The following is a 14,604-nucleotide window of genomic DNA, read 5'->3' as shown; positions in this document are numbered from 1 at the left end:
TGACATCATCGCAGCTGCTCGGGCTGAATATGCTGTTTTCTCTGCTTTCATACAGTATGTGAATACCTTTCTTCTTTTTAAATAAATGGGATGTTTACATGTGGCACTATGAAATTCCTCATGTTGGATACCATCTGTATTGATCTTATTGGAGCTACGGGTGGTAGAGACAGTGTTTGAACTACCTCTGGAGTGCCCTGGTATAATTAAGCTTTCTTGTTTCTCGAGGTCTTAGTTTCTGGTAAGCGTCTGATTGTGTGCATTTGGTGGTGGAAACACTGAAGTTTTGCACTGTTGTGGATGATAGTGCACTCAACTTTTAACCACTAGCCTACAGGGCACTTATACCCCCTTCCTGCCCAAATTTTCAGCTTTCAGAGTTGTCACACTTTGAATGACAATTGCGCTGTCATGCAACACTGTACCAAGGTGAAATTTTTATCATTTTTTGAGACAGATAGAGCTTTCTTTTGGTGGTATTTAATCACCTCTGGACTTTTTATTTTTTGCTAAACAAACCAAAAACAATTGAAAATTTTGAAAATAAGTGATTTTTCTCCTTCACTGATGTGAAATTTTGTAAATAAGTGATTTTTCTCCTTCACTGATGTGCGCTAATAAGGCTGCAGTGATGGGCACTGATAGGTGGCACTGATGGACACTGATGAGGAGGCACTGGTAGGTGACACTGATGGGCATTGACAGGCATCACAGATGGGCACTGAAAAGCAGCACTCATATATGGCACTGATAGGTGGCACTGATAGGCGGCACTGATAGGCAGCACTGACAGGCACTGATAGGCGGCACTGATGCGCACTGATAGGTGCACTGACTGGCACTGATAGGTGGCACTGATTGGCAGCACTGATAGGTGGCACTGAAAGACAGCTCAGATGGGCACTGATATGTGGCATTGATGTGCACTGGTATTCACTGATATGTGGTATTGATATTGCACTGATGGGCACTGGCAGGTCGCACTGATGAGTACTGACAGCTGGCATTGATGGACACTAACAGGTGGCACTGCTGGGGCTTCACTGATCATCAGGGCACCGGCTCTCCTCTCCTCTCAAGCTGTCAGCGTGACAGCTCGAGTGGAGAGAAATGCTAATAACCGGCATTTCCCTATTTACATGTGGTCAGCTGTGATTGGACACAGCTGATCACAAGACCGAGCCGACATCTTCGGCTCTTTCTATTGATCGGTGATCCGCTGTGTCCAAGGGACACAGCACACCACCGATCACCACGCTGCGCGCTCCCGGAGCCGCGCATGTGCGGTTAGAGTGGGAGGACATCATATGACGTCCTCTCAGAACGAGAGAACCGCCTTGCACCCATCATTGCCTTATATGGCAGGTGGGAAGCGGTTAAAGTGTTACTAAACCCCTGACCCTGCATTCACTATATCTGCCCCCCACAGTACACAGAACATGGAAATGCAATTATTTTAGTAAATACAAACTGCTAAATACCTTTTCTCAACAGCAGTTAGAGCAGTCTTGTGACTTCTAACAGTGTCCAGCAGAAAACATGTTAAAACTTTTAGGATAAGTTTTCATTTTGCTCTAGAAGGATGTGGAACCCCCAACCTCTCTGGACAGTGCTGATTGGCTCTGTGCTGATCACATTCACCCTCACAAGAAAAAAACACTGAAAGAAGGGGAGGATCAGAGAAGTCAGGATCAAGCAGCCTTCTTATACAATGCAGAGGTTTTACCCCTTAGGTTCCACAGTGAGTATAACAAGCATGCTTTGCTGCATATACAGACTGATTTTACTGTTGTGGGTTTAGTAACACTTTAATGGTCACTTTCTATGTATTTTAAGTGTTTTTCATAGTCATGCACTGGAGTTCGATAAAACTACTCATTACTCTTTTCACTGACATATTTGTTGTTACTGATTTGCAAAGACTTTATATTATTGACACTATTATTTAAAGGGACAGCACAACTTGCTATTTATTGATTTTTGAGGCGTTGCTGTGTTCAGATGCTGCTGTCAGCAATTGTTTTGAACTTATAATTTACTTCTTCACACTGAATTTATTGCTTTGCGCAGATTTTGTACAGATTTTGTGATACATTGCACTTGTACAGTTACCTGTATCTCCGAACAGGATGACAGGGCACACAAACTGACCAAACTAGCATGGATCAGCTTCCATGCTTAGCGAGGTCAGTTCACTAACAAGAGGGCACTGAAAGGACAAATACATTTCTTATATATAATAGCACATATTAATACCTTAAAGAGACAGATAAGTGCATTTTTATTTTTAAATTTTTAAGGTTCCAACACTTTAATCACAGTAAGACACCATAGTAGGTTTGAAAAACATACTTGTTTCATTTCAAAATTTCACCTAGTGCTCTTGAGCTATTGATAGTGTGTATGCTACCCTTAAAGTAAAACTAAAGGCAAAACTTTTTTCTTAACTGGATAGAGTAAGACGGGGCTGTTATAACCCCTGCCAGTTTTTTTGCCATGTCCCATTGAGGAGATTTCCCTTCACTTCTTGACCCATGGCTAGAATAGAACATAAGAGGAAATCACTCAAAAGTGAGGGGATCCCTGGTTGTCACCAGGGTCATTGGAACTGCTGTCTCCATTGGAAGACTCCACTTTTATTCCTGTTTTGGTGACAGCCCAAATTTAGGATTTTTTTTTGGGGGGGGCGGGGTACAGTATGTTTATTGAGTGGCTACAAAAAATACTGCCAAAATGGAATTTTTGTTTACTTTCAATCTTAGTGATAGCAATAAACAGGACTAAGAAAGAGGGGGAATCTCCCTAAATCCTAATGATCAGCAGGGACCAGCCAAATTTTGACCTATGTATGGGGACAGTTGTTGTTCAGACGTTGATCTACCGATGGACTTCTGTACAATCAGCTTGTTTGATCAGCTCTGCTGGCTATAGCTGGCATCACTGATCAGTGTATTCTGATAAAAATAGCTCAGAGGGGAGTATTCCCCCACCCACCTCGAATGTGCGGATGGGGGACTTGAGTCAGCTTTTTTCCTTCAACCCACTGGATGAACAAAAAAAAAAAACTGAATCATCTATGGGCTGCTTTACAGGGACACAGACACCAATACCAATCTGCAAGTGTTCTAATCCCTCTCCACTCTATCCAGAACAAAAAAATGCCTTTAATAATGCTTTAACTTGTTTATCCTTCTTGTTATCTTACTACAGGAATCTAGTGCTGTTAAGAGAGGCTCTCTGTCTTTCCAGTGCATAATCAAGATTTCATGATAAATTTGCTTGTATTTCTATTTATCAGGTTGATACACTTTGTAATCCATTTCTCCAACATTTTTAATTATCTTGTGCCACTTGGAGAGGGGGGTACTAGGACATGCATACGTTTTCCAGGGTTTAAAGTCATAACTTTAGCAATTTCTTTGTAAACATGACTTTCAGCTCTAAGTGCCTGATGCATGTGTTCTCTAACCATTGGCACGACTGCAATGATACTGTCTTCCATAAAAGAAATGTGTTCTATTTTACTTTTTAACATGAGTTTAGCTAACTCCAGCATGCCCTATGGATGTCCACCATATACAACTCAAAGAGAAAGAAACTAATATGGGATTGAGGCATGCCTCTAATAGCACAGTAGCAAATAGTCCTAGTCTCTCCCACTATTGTCCACTACCCTCTTCAAAATATTCTTTAGGGTTTTGTTACATCATTCAACAAACCCTTATATCTGTAGTGCACATTTATACATAATTGTTTTGTATTCAACAGTTTGCACAACACCTTCATTACCATAGCTATAAAATGAGTCCTTTGATACATCAGGCTTCTATAGCAATGCTTGTGTAACAGAACATGTGGAGCAACTATTTTGCTATCGCTTTGGGGGAGGTATTACTTAAAGAGACTCAGGATAGCAGGATATCATATTCCATGACCACAAAAACATACTGATACAGAGACCTAAGAACACAGTCCATTATGAAATTTACTGCAATCTGAGGACCCATAAAGATCCCTGACTGCAACCATTACTTTACAAGATGAACTAGATCATGCTTTTGTGAACGGGGTGCTTTCCATCTGATATGTCCACTTGTGTAGAAGTTGGGCCTGCATAGATGTGAAAACCACTAGATGGCACAGACTTTTTGCTTTCAGCTTATTTTAGATCTCTACATCCTCTGGGGCTAGATAGTCTGGGAGTCTCCAGATAAATAGGCCCACCCAATATGCTATGGGCGATGCATCCCTTGCCAGAAAGTGTAAAAAGGGTCCTTAATCATAATGGGGTGTCATTGTTTACAAAAGGTCTCTGCTGCCTAAGTTGCCACCTGGTTCTCCATGGATTACTTTAGACCCACCATCTGCCTTTTGCTAACTGGCAATAGCTTGTTGGAGACCTGCACTCTACTGTTGGGCCAGTAGAGGATAGTATTAGGTATATGGGCTGCTTTTTGAGTTCCTCCAAAATGCAGACAAAGACCTTTTCCAATCACAATAATAGCATACTGTCTCTTCAAATGTCACAGAGTTTACATATTCCACAATACTCAGCATACTACAGTATCTTTTGAGCTGTCAATGTCTTTGGGATTTTTGTTTGCTTATTGTATTTTTTTAACTATGCCTATTTTTTCCACAGCAAGAGGCTACAGAAAGTCTTCTCTGCCAGGAGTACATAATGCAAACAGAAAGTTTTTTCACAAACAGGAGCGCATGCATAGAAACTGCCATCTTTCCTCCAACAGCACTTCCATCTGTTTCTCCAGCTGGTGAAAAGCTGGAGTGGAATGTTGGCTAGGGAACCTACTCACACTTACCTGGCTTGTCCTCAGAGCCCTAATACAGTTTAAATGCGGTTTTCTTTATGTATCTGGAATCTTTATCTAATGAAAAGCTTCATCTGGTAGCGATGTATACCCTGTCTCAGTCTACTCCCCAGTTTATTTGGAACCATTTGTTACATTGGGTAAAGAATGGGTTAAAAGATAGAAAATAAAGTGCAGTGGTAAATGGAACACATTCTAAACTGGCTAAATTCATCAATTGTGTACTTTAGAGATCAGTGCTGAGCCTAGTTCTTTTCAGCCTATATACTAATTATCTGAGTAATGAAATGGAAGAATACTATCATTTTTGCTAATGACACACACACATTAAAAGATATAAAACTATAAATATAAAATTAATAAAAATTAACTCAGTGTGTTCTTGACGTACCTACACCAAGGAGAGCTAAAAGTTTTACTTTTTAAGGTGTCTGCCTGATGTGGACTGATGCCTTTTGTAACATTAGCCAGTCTTTTTAGTTTTATCATATCTTCTTTTAAAATCCTCAGAAATCTTATTTGATTTGCAAATGTTGCACTTCAACAGAATTCTGCTCTAAGGATCAGCTTAAAAAGTGCATGTTTTTTACGCAACAGAGTAGGTCATTCCTGTGTTTGTGGAACTTGCTTCAGGCAGATAGTGCAACAGTAGGCTGATAGCAGAATTCCTAAAGTTGGTTATGATGTATCTATTATGTATTCTTCAGGTTGCTGAACATTTCTTTTTAATGGTTGATTTGGTTAAACCATAATCCCACCATCAGGATCTATAAATACAGTGGTTCATGGCGGACATGGCAGTTTTGCAGCTAGCAGTTACCTGTAAATAGTCCCTGATCTGATGGATTAAATAAAGGCATAGTCCTCCTACCATAACATCAGGTACATAAGCTGTTTGTCCCTTAGAGAGCCATGATCCCTCCTCCTGGGTATGTTGGTAATAGATCCATTGCCTTTCAGCATTAGAAGGATGCTTCAACAGAGATACCAAGGAAAATGGACGCTTGTCTGTAAACACCAGAACTGTTACTGGAGACTGGGCTCTTTCTTACCACTGGTGAAAGGCTGTCATTATGTGTTCTTTGAAAAAATGAAGCAGCATAATCCTTTACAGCCTTTTCTCAGTGCAATCGCAGGTGTGAAATAATTACCTTCAACCCTGCTCTGGGGATATTCAATGTGTAGACCTGCATGGCACAAAACAGCCTTTGTTAATAAACAGTGAATGCCAGGCCTTGCATCCACTTTGCATGTATACTCATGAAGAACACAGCCATCCATAGGAACTTAAGTGAAGCTTCCATTTACAGCTGCTCTACCCACTACCCCTCTACCCAGCCATATGCCATAGTGGAACCTAGGCTTCCTGCTATCAAGATCAGAAACTCACCATAGATTGTTATACACTGCAGAGTGAGGTCCTGGCATCAGTGGCACAGAGAGAGTTACTTGATGAGATCAAGTCAGCTGATCATGCTCCAGGTGACATTGATATAGTATAACTGTCACCTGAATATATCTCTGCTGCTCCCTGCCTTTTGTATCTCCTTTTATCGCTGCAGGAAGAGCTGGTTGCCAGCATGATGGGGTAAGCTGATAAAATTATCTAAAATGATTCCTTGCCTTTTTCACATTGCTGTACACAACTATTGGAACATCAGAAGTGAGAAATAAAGTAATGTGCTTCCCCCCTGTAGACAGCTTTCTTTTTCTGGAGATTGCCTTTGCTGTTACAAAGACTTTATTAAGTATTGCCTTCTACGAAATGTAAGGTAACACCAGAAAGCTGGACTGCAGTGAGTCACCCATGAATTACGCTACAACAAAGGCATGTTTTAATAAATTAGAAACAACAACATGAACAATTACAGATTAATTAAAAAAGAGCTTACATGTTTGCATATGATTTCCTAATTTATCAGGGTTTCATTAAAATAAAAAAATGCTTTAATTCAAATAATTAGATAATGTACAGAAAAGCATTAAAAGGTGTATTTCTGCAATATTTGTTAATGGGAATAAGCAACATATTCTGTTTATATGTGACACATTTAAGGAAGCTTAATGCATCGGTAGATGCATTGCAGATGTGTCAAATGTAAAATACAATTACAAAAATAAAGCTAAAAATATTCAAGACAATAATTTCGTATTGCCAGCTCATAAGAAATGGAGAATGGCATGTCTTAAAATGAATAGTAAAAAAATTTGGATTTTTTTTATCTAAAAAAGGTACTAACACACTGTCATAATCATGTTTTATTCAAACTGCAGTAAACTGATTCTGGAGAAATATCCGAAGCTGCATAGTTTGCATATCTTCAATGGGCACAGTTCCTCTCTATGGATCAAGCCTGTTTAATGTGGCTGATATATTAAAGGGGCAAAGAGTTTTCATTCAGCTTAGTAAATGAGATGAAGCTGTGCATTCTTCTACCATCCAATCATGTTCAAGCAAAAATACTTCTTTTTTTAAATTATCCTTGCATGTGATTGACAATTATCTAAAAAGCAAATTGTCACACAATTCACTGAAAAAAGGGAAATTTCCCCTGCAAAGTGCAAATTTACTTTGCTAAGTAAACATGCTCCATTCATTTAGTAAATCAGCCACACTAATTCAGTCACAAATATCTAGAAATTAGTGATAACATATTTTTTAGAAATAATTAGTACTGTTCCCATGGTCGTTCCTCCAAAGAAGTAAAGTCCACTCTACAAGCTTTCATGTAACCGCTTTTGGCAGTTCTGAGAAGGTATCTCTGTATGCCAGATCCTGCCCTGATATAGACTCTTTGGGGTAGACCAAGGAGAGCAGGACAGGTGCAGTGGTTAAATCATGAGAGCCAGTACCAGAACTGATCTAAGGGCAGTTACCTGGTGTGTTTGGCATTCTTTGCTTGAGAAGTTGAAGAGTCGGTGCCTGTTGCTGTAGGCTGGGTTTTGCACCTCTGACATGAGCGGACTGGCTGTAGTGCACAGACTTCACTCTCCACAGTGAGATACTGTGAGTCCTAGAAAGCTGGGTAAAGAACATCCACTTTGTTCCTGGTGATCATACCAGGCTTGCCAAAATGATCAAGCCAAGAATGCTCCCACTGAGACATGTCAGGTGTAGAAAGTCATTCCTCATGGTATCTAAAAGAATAATGAAAAGTTTAGTCCATAGGGTTACCCGGATACTTATTACAGAAGTCGGTGACTTGGACTGTGTCTGAAACAAACTCTAGGATTTACCCCAAAATATCATACCTTAGTCTTTAATGTTTCCAAATTGAGAACTACTCTTTTCCCCTCTCTTTTTCCAGGGTTTTCCAGGGTCATCACAACTATTATATTTATTTATATAATTTTATTGTTAGATTTATTAAATTAGGTGACTATGCAGTATAGTAACCATGTTTATGACAGTCTGAATGCCCAATGCCCCATACCATCATAACAGTATAATTCCCTGTTTATTTCATTTGCTGCAAATTCTGCATTTTATAGATGTTCTCTGCAATAATACAACTGTCGGCTAGCAAATGTATGATTTATTTCAGGTACTTATATAACGCTGTCAATTTACGCAGTGCTTTACACATATATATTATACATTCACATCAGTCCCTAATCCTCAAGGGGTGTACAATCTAAGATCCCTAACTTACATTCATACATACACATACTAGGGCCAATTTAGACAGGATCCAATTAACCTACCAGCATGCCTTTGGAGTGTGGGAGGAAACCGGAGCCCCTGGAGGAAACCCACACAAGCATAGGGAGAACATGCAAACTCCAGGCAGGTGGTGCTGTGGCTAGGATTCAAACCAACGACCCTAGTACTGCCAGGCGGAAGTGCTAACCATTTAGCCACTGCGCTGCCCAAAATAACATTGCAATTACCATAAATAATGGGACCAGATGTCTCTGGGGGCTCTGTTCATTCTGTCTCCAGAAAAATAAAGTTGCTTCACCTAGATGATCTGGGTGTTTATGTTTATATAACTGTATGTGAACTTTGAATCATGCACTAGTAGAAAGTTATTCAAAGTGAACACAGGTTCATTTTAACTACCAAGAGTCTTTATTTCTCCAGTAAATCAACCCCACACATTCCTTTTTTACTACTGTGCATTGCTGTTTACCACTGCTGTTTGCATTATGTCTTTAAATAAAACCAGGTGTTCTTTAGCATAATTTGTCTTATTTATCATAATCACTTAAAGAACGCAGTTGTTAATGAATTGCCTTTGTAATTTTTTTTGGAGTTAACATTACAGGGTCAGTCCACCCAAAAGAGATGTTTTAGATATAGATGGAGCCAAGTGGGCTCTGTAGGCTCATGGCTTTTTTGTTGTTGTTGATATTTCAACAGAAATTTTCTCTGACAAAATTTCTGACCTTGTTCCTACCCTACTAGGAATTTCTGGATTATTGATATTTGCCAACGCCGCCTCACCCTGGTGACATCTGGTATGGTAGCCATGAAGAAAACAGCCCAGCATTTTTGCTTTGGAAATTTCTAGGAAATATTAAACTATTTTAAGATTAATTAATTCATATTCAGGAAAATGAATAGTTTAATTCTTCAAGCAAAAATAAAATGTCATCCTATTTCTATATTTGAAATAATTAGGTTATTCATATATTTATTTTCCTGGTTATTTTTGTGACAGGTTCTTGTTGCTAAAAAAATAATTAAAGGAAGGTAGACTAATAAACTAAGTTGGATTAAAAAATGCATTATTTTACAGGTGATTATTTTCACTTATAGTGAGTTATTTAGGCAAATAGGAATACTGTCAGTACTGGGGAAAGAGTTGGCATGGGAAATTACAGGGGTAATATTTTCACAATTCACGGCAACCTGCCATGTATGACACTTATATTCAACCTGTGGGTCATGATTTTATTTAAATTATTTGACGGGTGTAGGTACATTATTGTCTAGTTTTCTTCAGAATTTGACAAGAACATGAGGCAGGATGCTGAATACAGCAACCAGATTTGGAAGCTTAGACTGTCAGCATCAGAGTCTTCTCCAGACAAGTTTTATAGTGGATACACCAATTCAATCTCTGCAAAAGTATTTACCTACTATCTCATCCAATCAAATAATATAATAACTGTTTATTTAAACATTGGCATATTTCCCCTATCCCTGCAGAACACTAATAGTAGTCCATGTAGTCCTCCCTTTGTAGAGAAAACAAAACATTGCATCTCTTTCTTACAGAAATATCAGGTTTAACAGCTGAACAGGATACTGTATAACAACCCATGTCTACATAAGGAGTATATGTGATGATCTGCATATTTACAATGTCAAGAAAGTAGATGATAGACTGATAAACTTGTATTTTTAAAATTAAAATAGTTACATAGTTGGGTTGGAAAAAGAAAATGTTCATCTAGTTCCACCAATTTAAAAAAAAAACGAATAAAAAAAACTTCCACATACAAAAGCCTATGTCCACAGTTGAGAGGAAGGCAAACAAAAAAACACAATAAAACATGTTCCCAGTTACAATATTAATATTACTAGGAGGGAATATCAGGTGTAGCTTACAAGTTAAAAGACTCCTGTTATAATCTACTGTCTTAAACTCCGGTTTTTAACTCCACTCACTCAAATTTCCACTTTATTAAAGTTCCAGCCAGCAAAATACAGGCAAGCTCGAGAATGAGCAAGCTCAGAGTGAGTCCTTTAGAAAGTTATATAGTACTTGAAGCACCTGTGACCAATAAACCCCTCCCCCTAAGTAGCAGACTGAAGAAAGGAAAGGTAAAAATAATATTTAAAAAAGTGACAGAAAAGGTGATTTAAAAAGAAAAAGCTGATAGAAAAGACCTCAAAGAAGAAAATAAAACAACTACAAGCACCAGCAGTCAAAAGCAAAACTGTTTTTCACTCTCCACTCAAATTTCCTACTCTTCAGCTGCCAGCCAGCAAAATGTGGCAAAAAAATATGTTTACATTTCAAATTAGTTTTTTTAATTTGATTTCGTTTTTGAATTAGTTTTGAATTCGATTTGAATAATTATTTTTTTTGGTCGAAATGTTATTTTGCTATTTTGGATTCATTTAAATTCATTACTATTGTAATTCTGAAATTCTGATACATCCAAATAACAAAAAATTTATCCGAATTTAGATTAGGAATGAAGCAAACCGCACATGTCTATTAGCCACCCTCCTCTTTTAGCTCCCGGCAAACCATGCATACTCCTTGTGTGAGAAGAAACCTCTAGAGCTGTGTACCAATACCTGTCATTTTCAGAAATAATCCTTAAGAAGCTCCATAAAGAAACTCCACATACACTGCACAAACACATAAACGTGTCATACCAGAGATACTGTGCTATACCATCACTGCTGAACTCCTACAGTGGGAACTTCCCTGTGTGCCTATCTTCAATAAGGGTACAGCAGCATCAATGGCTCCAGAGCTGCCATTTAGAATTAGTTCAGCCTCCAGTTAAATTTATATGTTTAATTTATTTTGTATAGGGAAATCTGAAGCTACAATCATCCCAATATCAAGTATAAATAAAGATTAACCCTCTATAGGTGGAGACATTAAGTGCAGCAAAATGTGCAGACAAGCATCTTAGATTAATGCAAAACAATTTAAGTTTTATTCTAAATAAAGTTAAAAACATACAATAAAATACAAATTGTACAAAATTAACAGGTTATCAATTGAGGTGAAGTACAACCAGAGTGACTAATGACTAGATCCAAGAAAAAGAGAACCAACACTTTACAACCGGATACATTTCAAAAGTATCTCTTCTTCATGGTGTGTGTTTGCTGATTCCGGGATTTTTCTGCAATATATATGAAAATGAATAAGATTGCCAAGACTAAAAACATAAATGTGGCAAGTGTGCTGTCGCCAACCGGAGCCCGCAATGGGAGAGGCATGCCAAGACTCCAGACGCTCTTCAGCCACAAGGGACACCATAAGAGAGGGAAGACACTCCAATACTGTATATGTTAATAGTTTATATTATCCATATAGGCAAGGAGAGGGAGGAGGAGGGATGATTAAGGCTCGCCCTCAGATGGTAAAGATTTCAAACATCTATAGTAAGCAAACCTCCAGAGCGAAAATAAAGACTGCAGAACCTGCAAAATGGCAACAAAGATAATGTACAGGCAGCTCTATCACTCGCTGGTAAACAGCATTTAATTTTTTTGGGGTGATACATCAGAGCAGGTCACCCTCCAGGAATTTAATAAGTATTTCATATTATTTAAAATATATTTTAACCACTTTCCGACCGCCATATAGCAGAAATACTGCTAGAGGGCGGCACGGGTGCACAAAATCACGTATATATATACATGACTTTGCATCTCCAGGTAGGGGGCACACACGGGCCATGCTTGCACCCTACCCCCATGCCACCATTCGCAACCGCGGCTGTCAATCGCCACGTCCCAGCCGGTAATTACTTGCCGGCGCCTGGTGATTTCCAAAGATCTTCGACGGGGAGGAGAACTGTTTTGCTTACTAACAGTTCTGCTCCCTGTCAGCTCAGGCACACTGCTCTGGATGGCTGTGCTGTGCACAGCCATCCAGAGCAGCATGATTAAAGTGAAGCACACAGACACCGCCCCCTAGTAAAACACTCCCTGCACACAGTTAACCCTTTGATTGCCCCTCATGTTAACCCCTTCCTGTCTAGCATTGATCACTGTATTGGTGTCAGTGGGGATGTCAGTGACACCAAGTCAGTTCCCTCCAGTGTTAGAATGTCCGCCGCAATCCTGCAGTCCTGCTGTAAGTCGCTGATCACCGCCATTACTAGTAAAAAAGAAAAAATCCCAGTATATATATATATATATATACTATATATAGTATATAAATCCCAGTATATATATATACTATATATAGTATATATATCCACTCTTCCTACCACTCCATCCCCCACAGCTATCTCCTCCTGTACCAATATCCCCTCCCTCCTATATTGTAAGCTCGAAAGAGCAGGGCCCTCGAGCCCCTCTTGTATTGTATTGTATTGTTATTGTACTGTCGCATTTATTTTCTCCCATTGTAATGTACAGTGCTGAGCGAACTGTTGGTGCTTTATAAATACTGAATAATAATAATAATATATACCGCCATTTGTAAACGCTATAACTGTCACGCAAACCAATTAATTTACATGTATTGGGATTTTTTTTTCAGCAAAGACGTGTAGCAGAATACATTTTGGCCTAAATTTATGACGAAATTTGATTTTTTAGGACGTAAATTTCATTTGGGTGCAGCATTGCAAGACAGTGCAGCACTGCATTTGTCAGTGAAAGTAACGCAGCGCCGTTACACAAAAAATGGCCTGGTCAGGAAGGGGATTAAATCCTCAGGAGGGCAAGTGGTTAATGGGCAGCAGTCTGTTATAATAGGATCACTTTTAGAATTAATGGCACCCACAATGTAACTCACAGAATGATGTGTTTTACCCTGTGTTATGTTAATGCATTTAACTGTTCACACATATAGGTATGCATCCAGCCTAAGGAAACTGTGGTGGGCCTGAAACCTGGGCACCTGAAGAAAATATACAAAAAAAGCATCATAATTTTTTTAATCACTTTAGATATAATACTAAATGTTTTAAATCCCAGTTCAGGTTTTTTTCTGTTTTCTATTTTTTTTTATCTGTGTCCCATTGAGATTTCCCTTTATTTGCCAGCCTGTAAACACAAGAAATGAAAGGAAATCTCTTCAAAGTAAGGAAAGACCCCTCTTAGATACATTATTTAGCACCTGAAACAATTGTCCCATTATTCCTATTCTGGTGACAGCACCCAATTTAGAATTTCCTTCACTTTTAGACCCAGTAACAGCAGTCCTCAGGACAATTAGAGTAAATGTCCCCAGCAGGGACACAGAGAGCAATAAAACCCTGACAAGGGTTCTAAGCCCTCACCACTTTAAATCTAAAGAAAAAAAAATTTTGCTCTAGTTAAACTTTTGTATAAAAGATATCTAAAGCCAAGTGAAATTTTCTCATTTGTCTTTTCTTAATAAGTATTGCGTACTTTAACATATGCCCCAATTTGACTTCTTGCTGTCTCTACCTATAATTTACAGATGAAGAAAACATGACATGTACTACGCCTGCGCATATCCATGGAGAATTATTGAAAAATACTGAAAAACATATTAATCTAATGTGCTTCACCAACCTATATGAAAGAGACTACATTTTCCTCATGCTGGTGGGTTTTGTCATATTTGGCTCTGGTACAGTTGTAGCTTGGATAACTGGTGTCTGTATTGTAATCTATGACCGACTGTGTGGCACCAGTGAAGACGATGACGATGAAGATGAAGAACCTCCTCCACCCCCAAAACCAAAGAAAAAAGAAGAAGCTTAAGCAGACACAAACAACATGACAAGTCTGTTTTCCATCAGATTATATAATTTTCTTTGATAGCATAGAAATCTTTAGATGTAAGATAGGTATCAAATTATTAAAATGAATTCCACACTTCCACACTCCTTGTTTGTGTGAAATTGATGCAGTGAATTATAAGAATTTCTATGTTCCATAAAACAGAAACTAAATGAAAGTTATGTAAGATTCTGTTATGTAAATATTTCCTACTCTCAATATATGGATTGCTACAAGTAAGTTGCAGAATTCAGAAATAAAAGATTTATGGATTGCTACAAGTAACTGGCAGAATGCAGAAATAAAAGGCTTCATTGAAATGGTTGACTATACCAGTAATGCTGGTAGTTAAATATTTGCACTTCAGCCTAC

General features: G+C 38.5%; 1 protein-coding gene across 1 annotated transcript in view; it reads left to right on the top strand.

Moving 5' to 3' along the window:
• LRRC52 (leucine rich repeat containing 52) overlaps nt 1-14,334 on the top strand; it is a 158,176-nt gene extending 143,842 nt beyond the window's left edge. The window contains 1 exon segment of the mRNA XM_089683069.1: nt 13,928-14,334. Coding sequence (XP_089539195.1) covers nt 13,928-14,214 — 287 coding nt within the window. The 3' untranslated portion in view covers nt 14,215-14,334.
• The last annotated feature ends 270 nt before the right edge of the window (nt 14,335-14,604 follow it).

This window comes from Staurois parvus, unplaced genomic scaffold (assembly GCF_062004578.1).
Source record: "Staurois parvus isolate SC_StPar_1 unplaced genomic scaffold, SC_StPar_1.0 ptg000300l, whole genome shotgun sequence".
Taxonomy (NCBI): Eukaryota; Metazoa; Chordata; class Amphibia; order Anura; family Ranidae; genus Staurois; species Staurois parvus.
The sequence above is the reverse complement of the archived record's forward strand: the minus strand, read 5'-3'. Positions and strand labels throughout refer to the sequence as shown.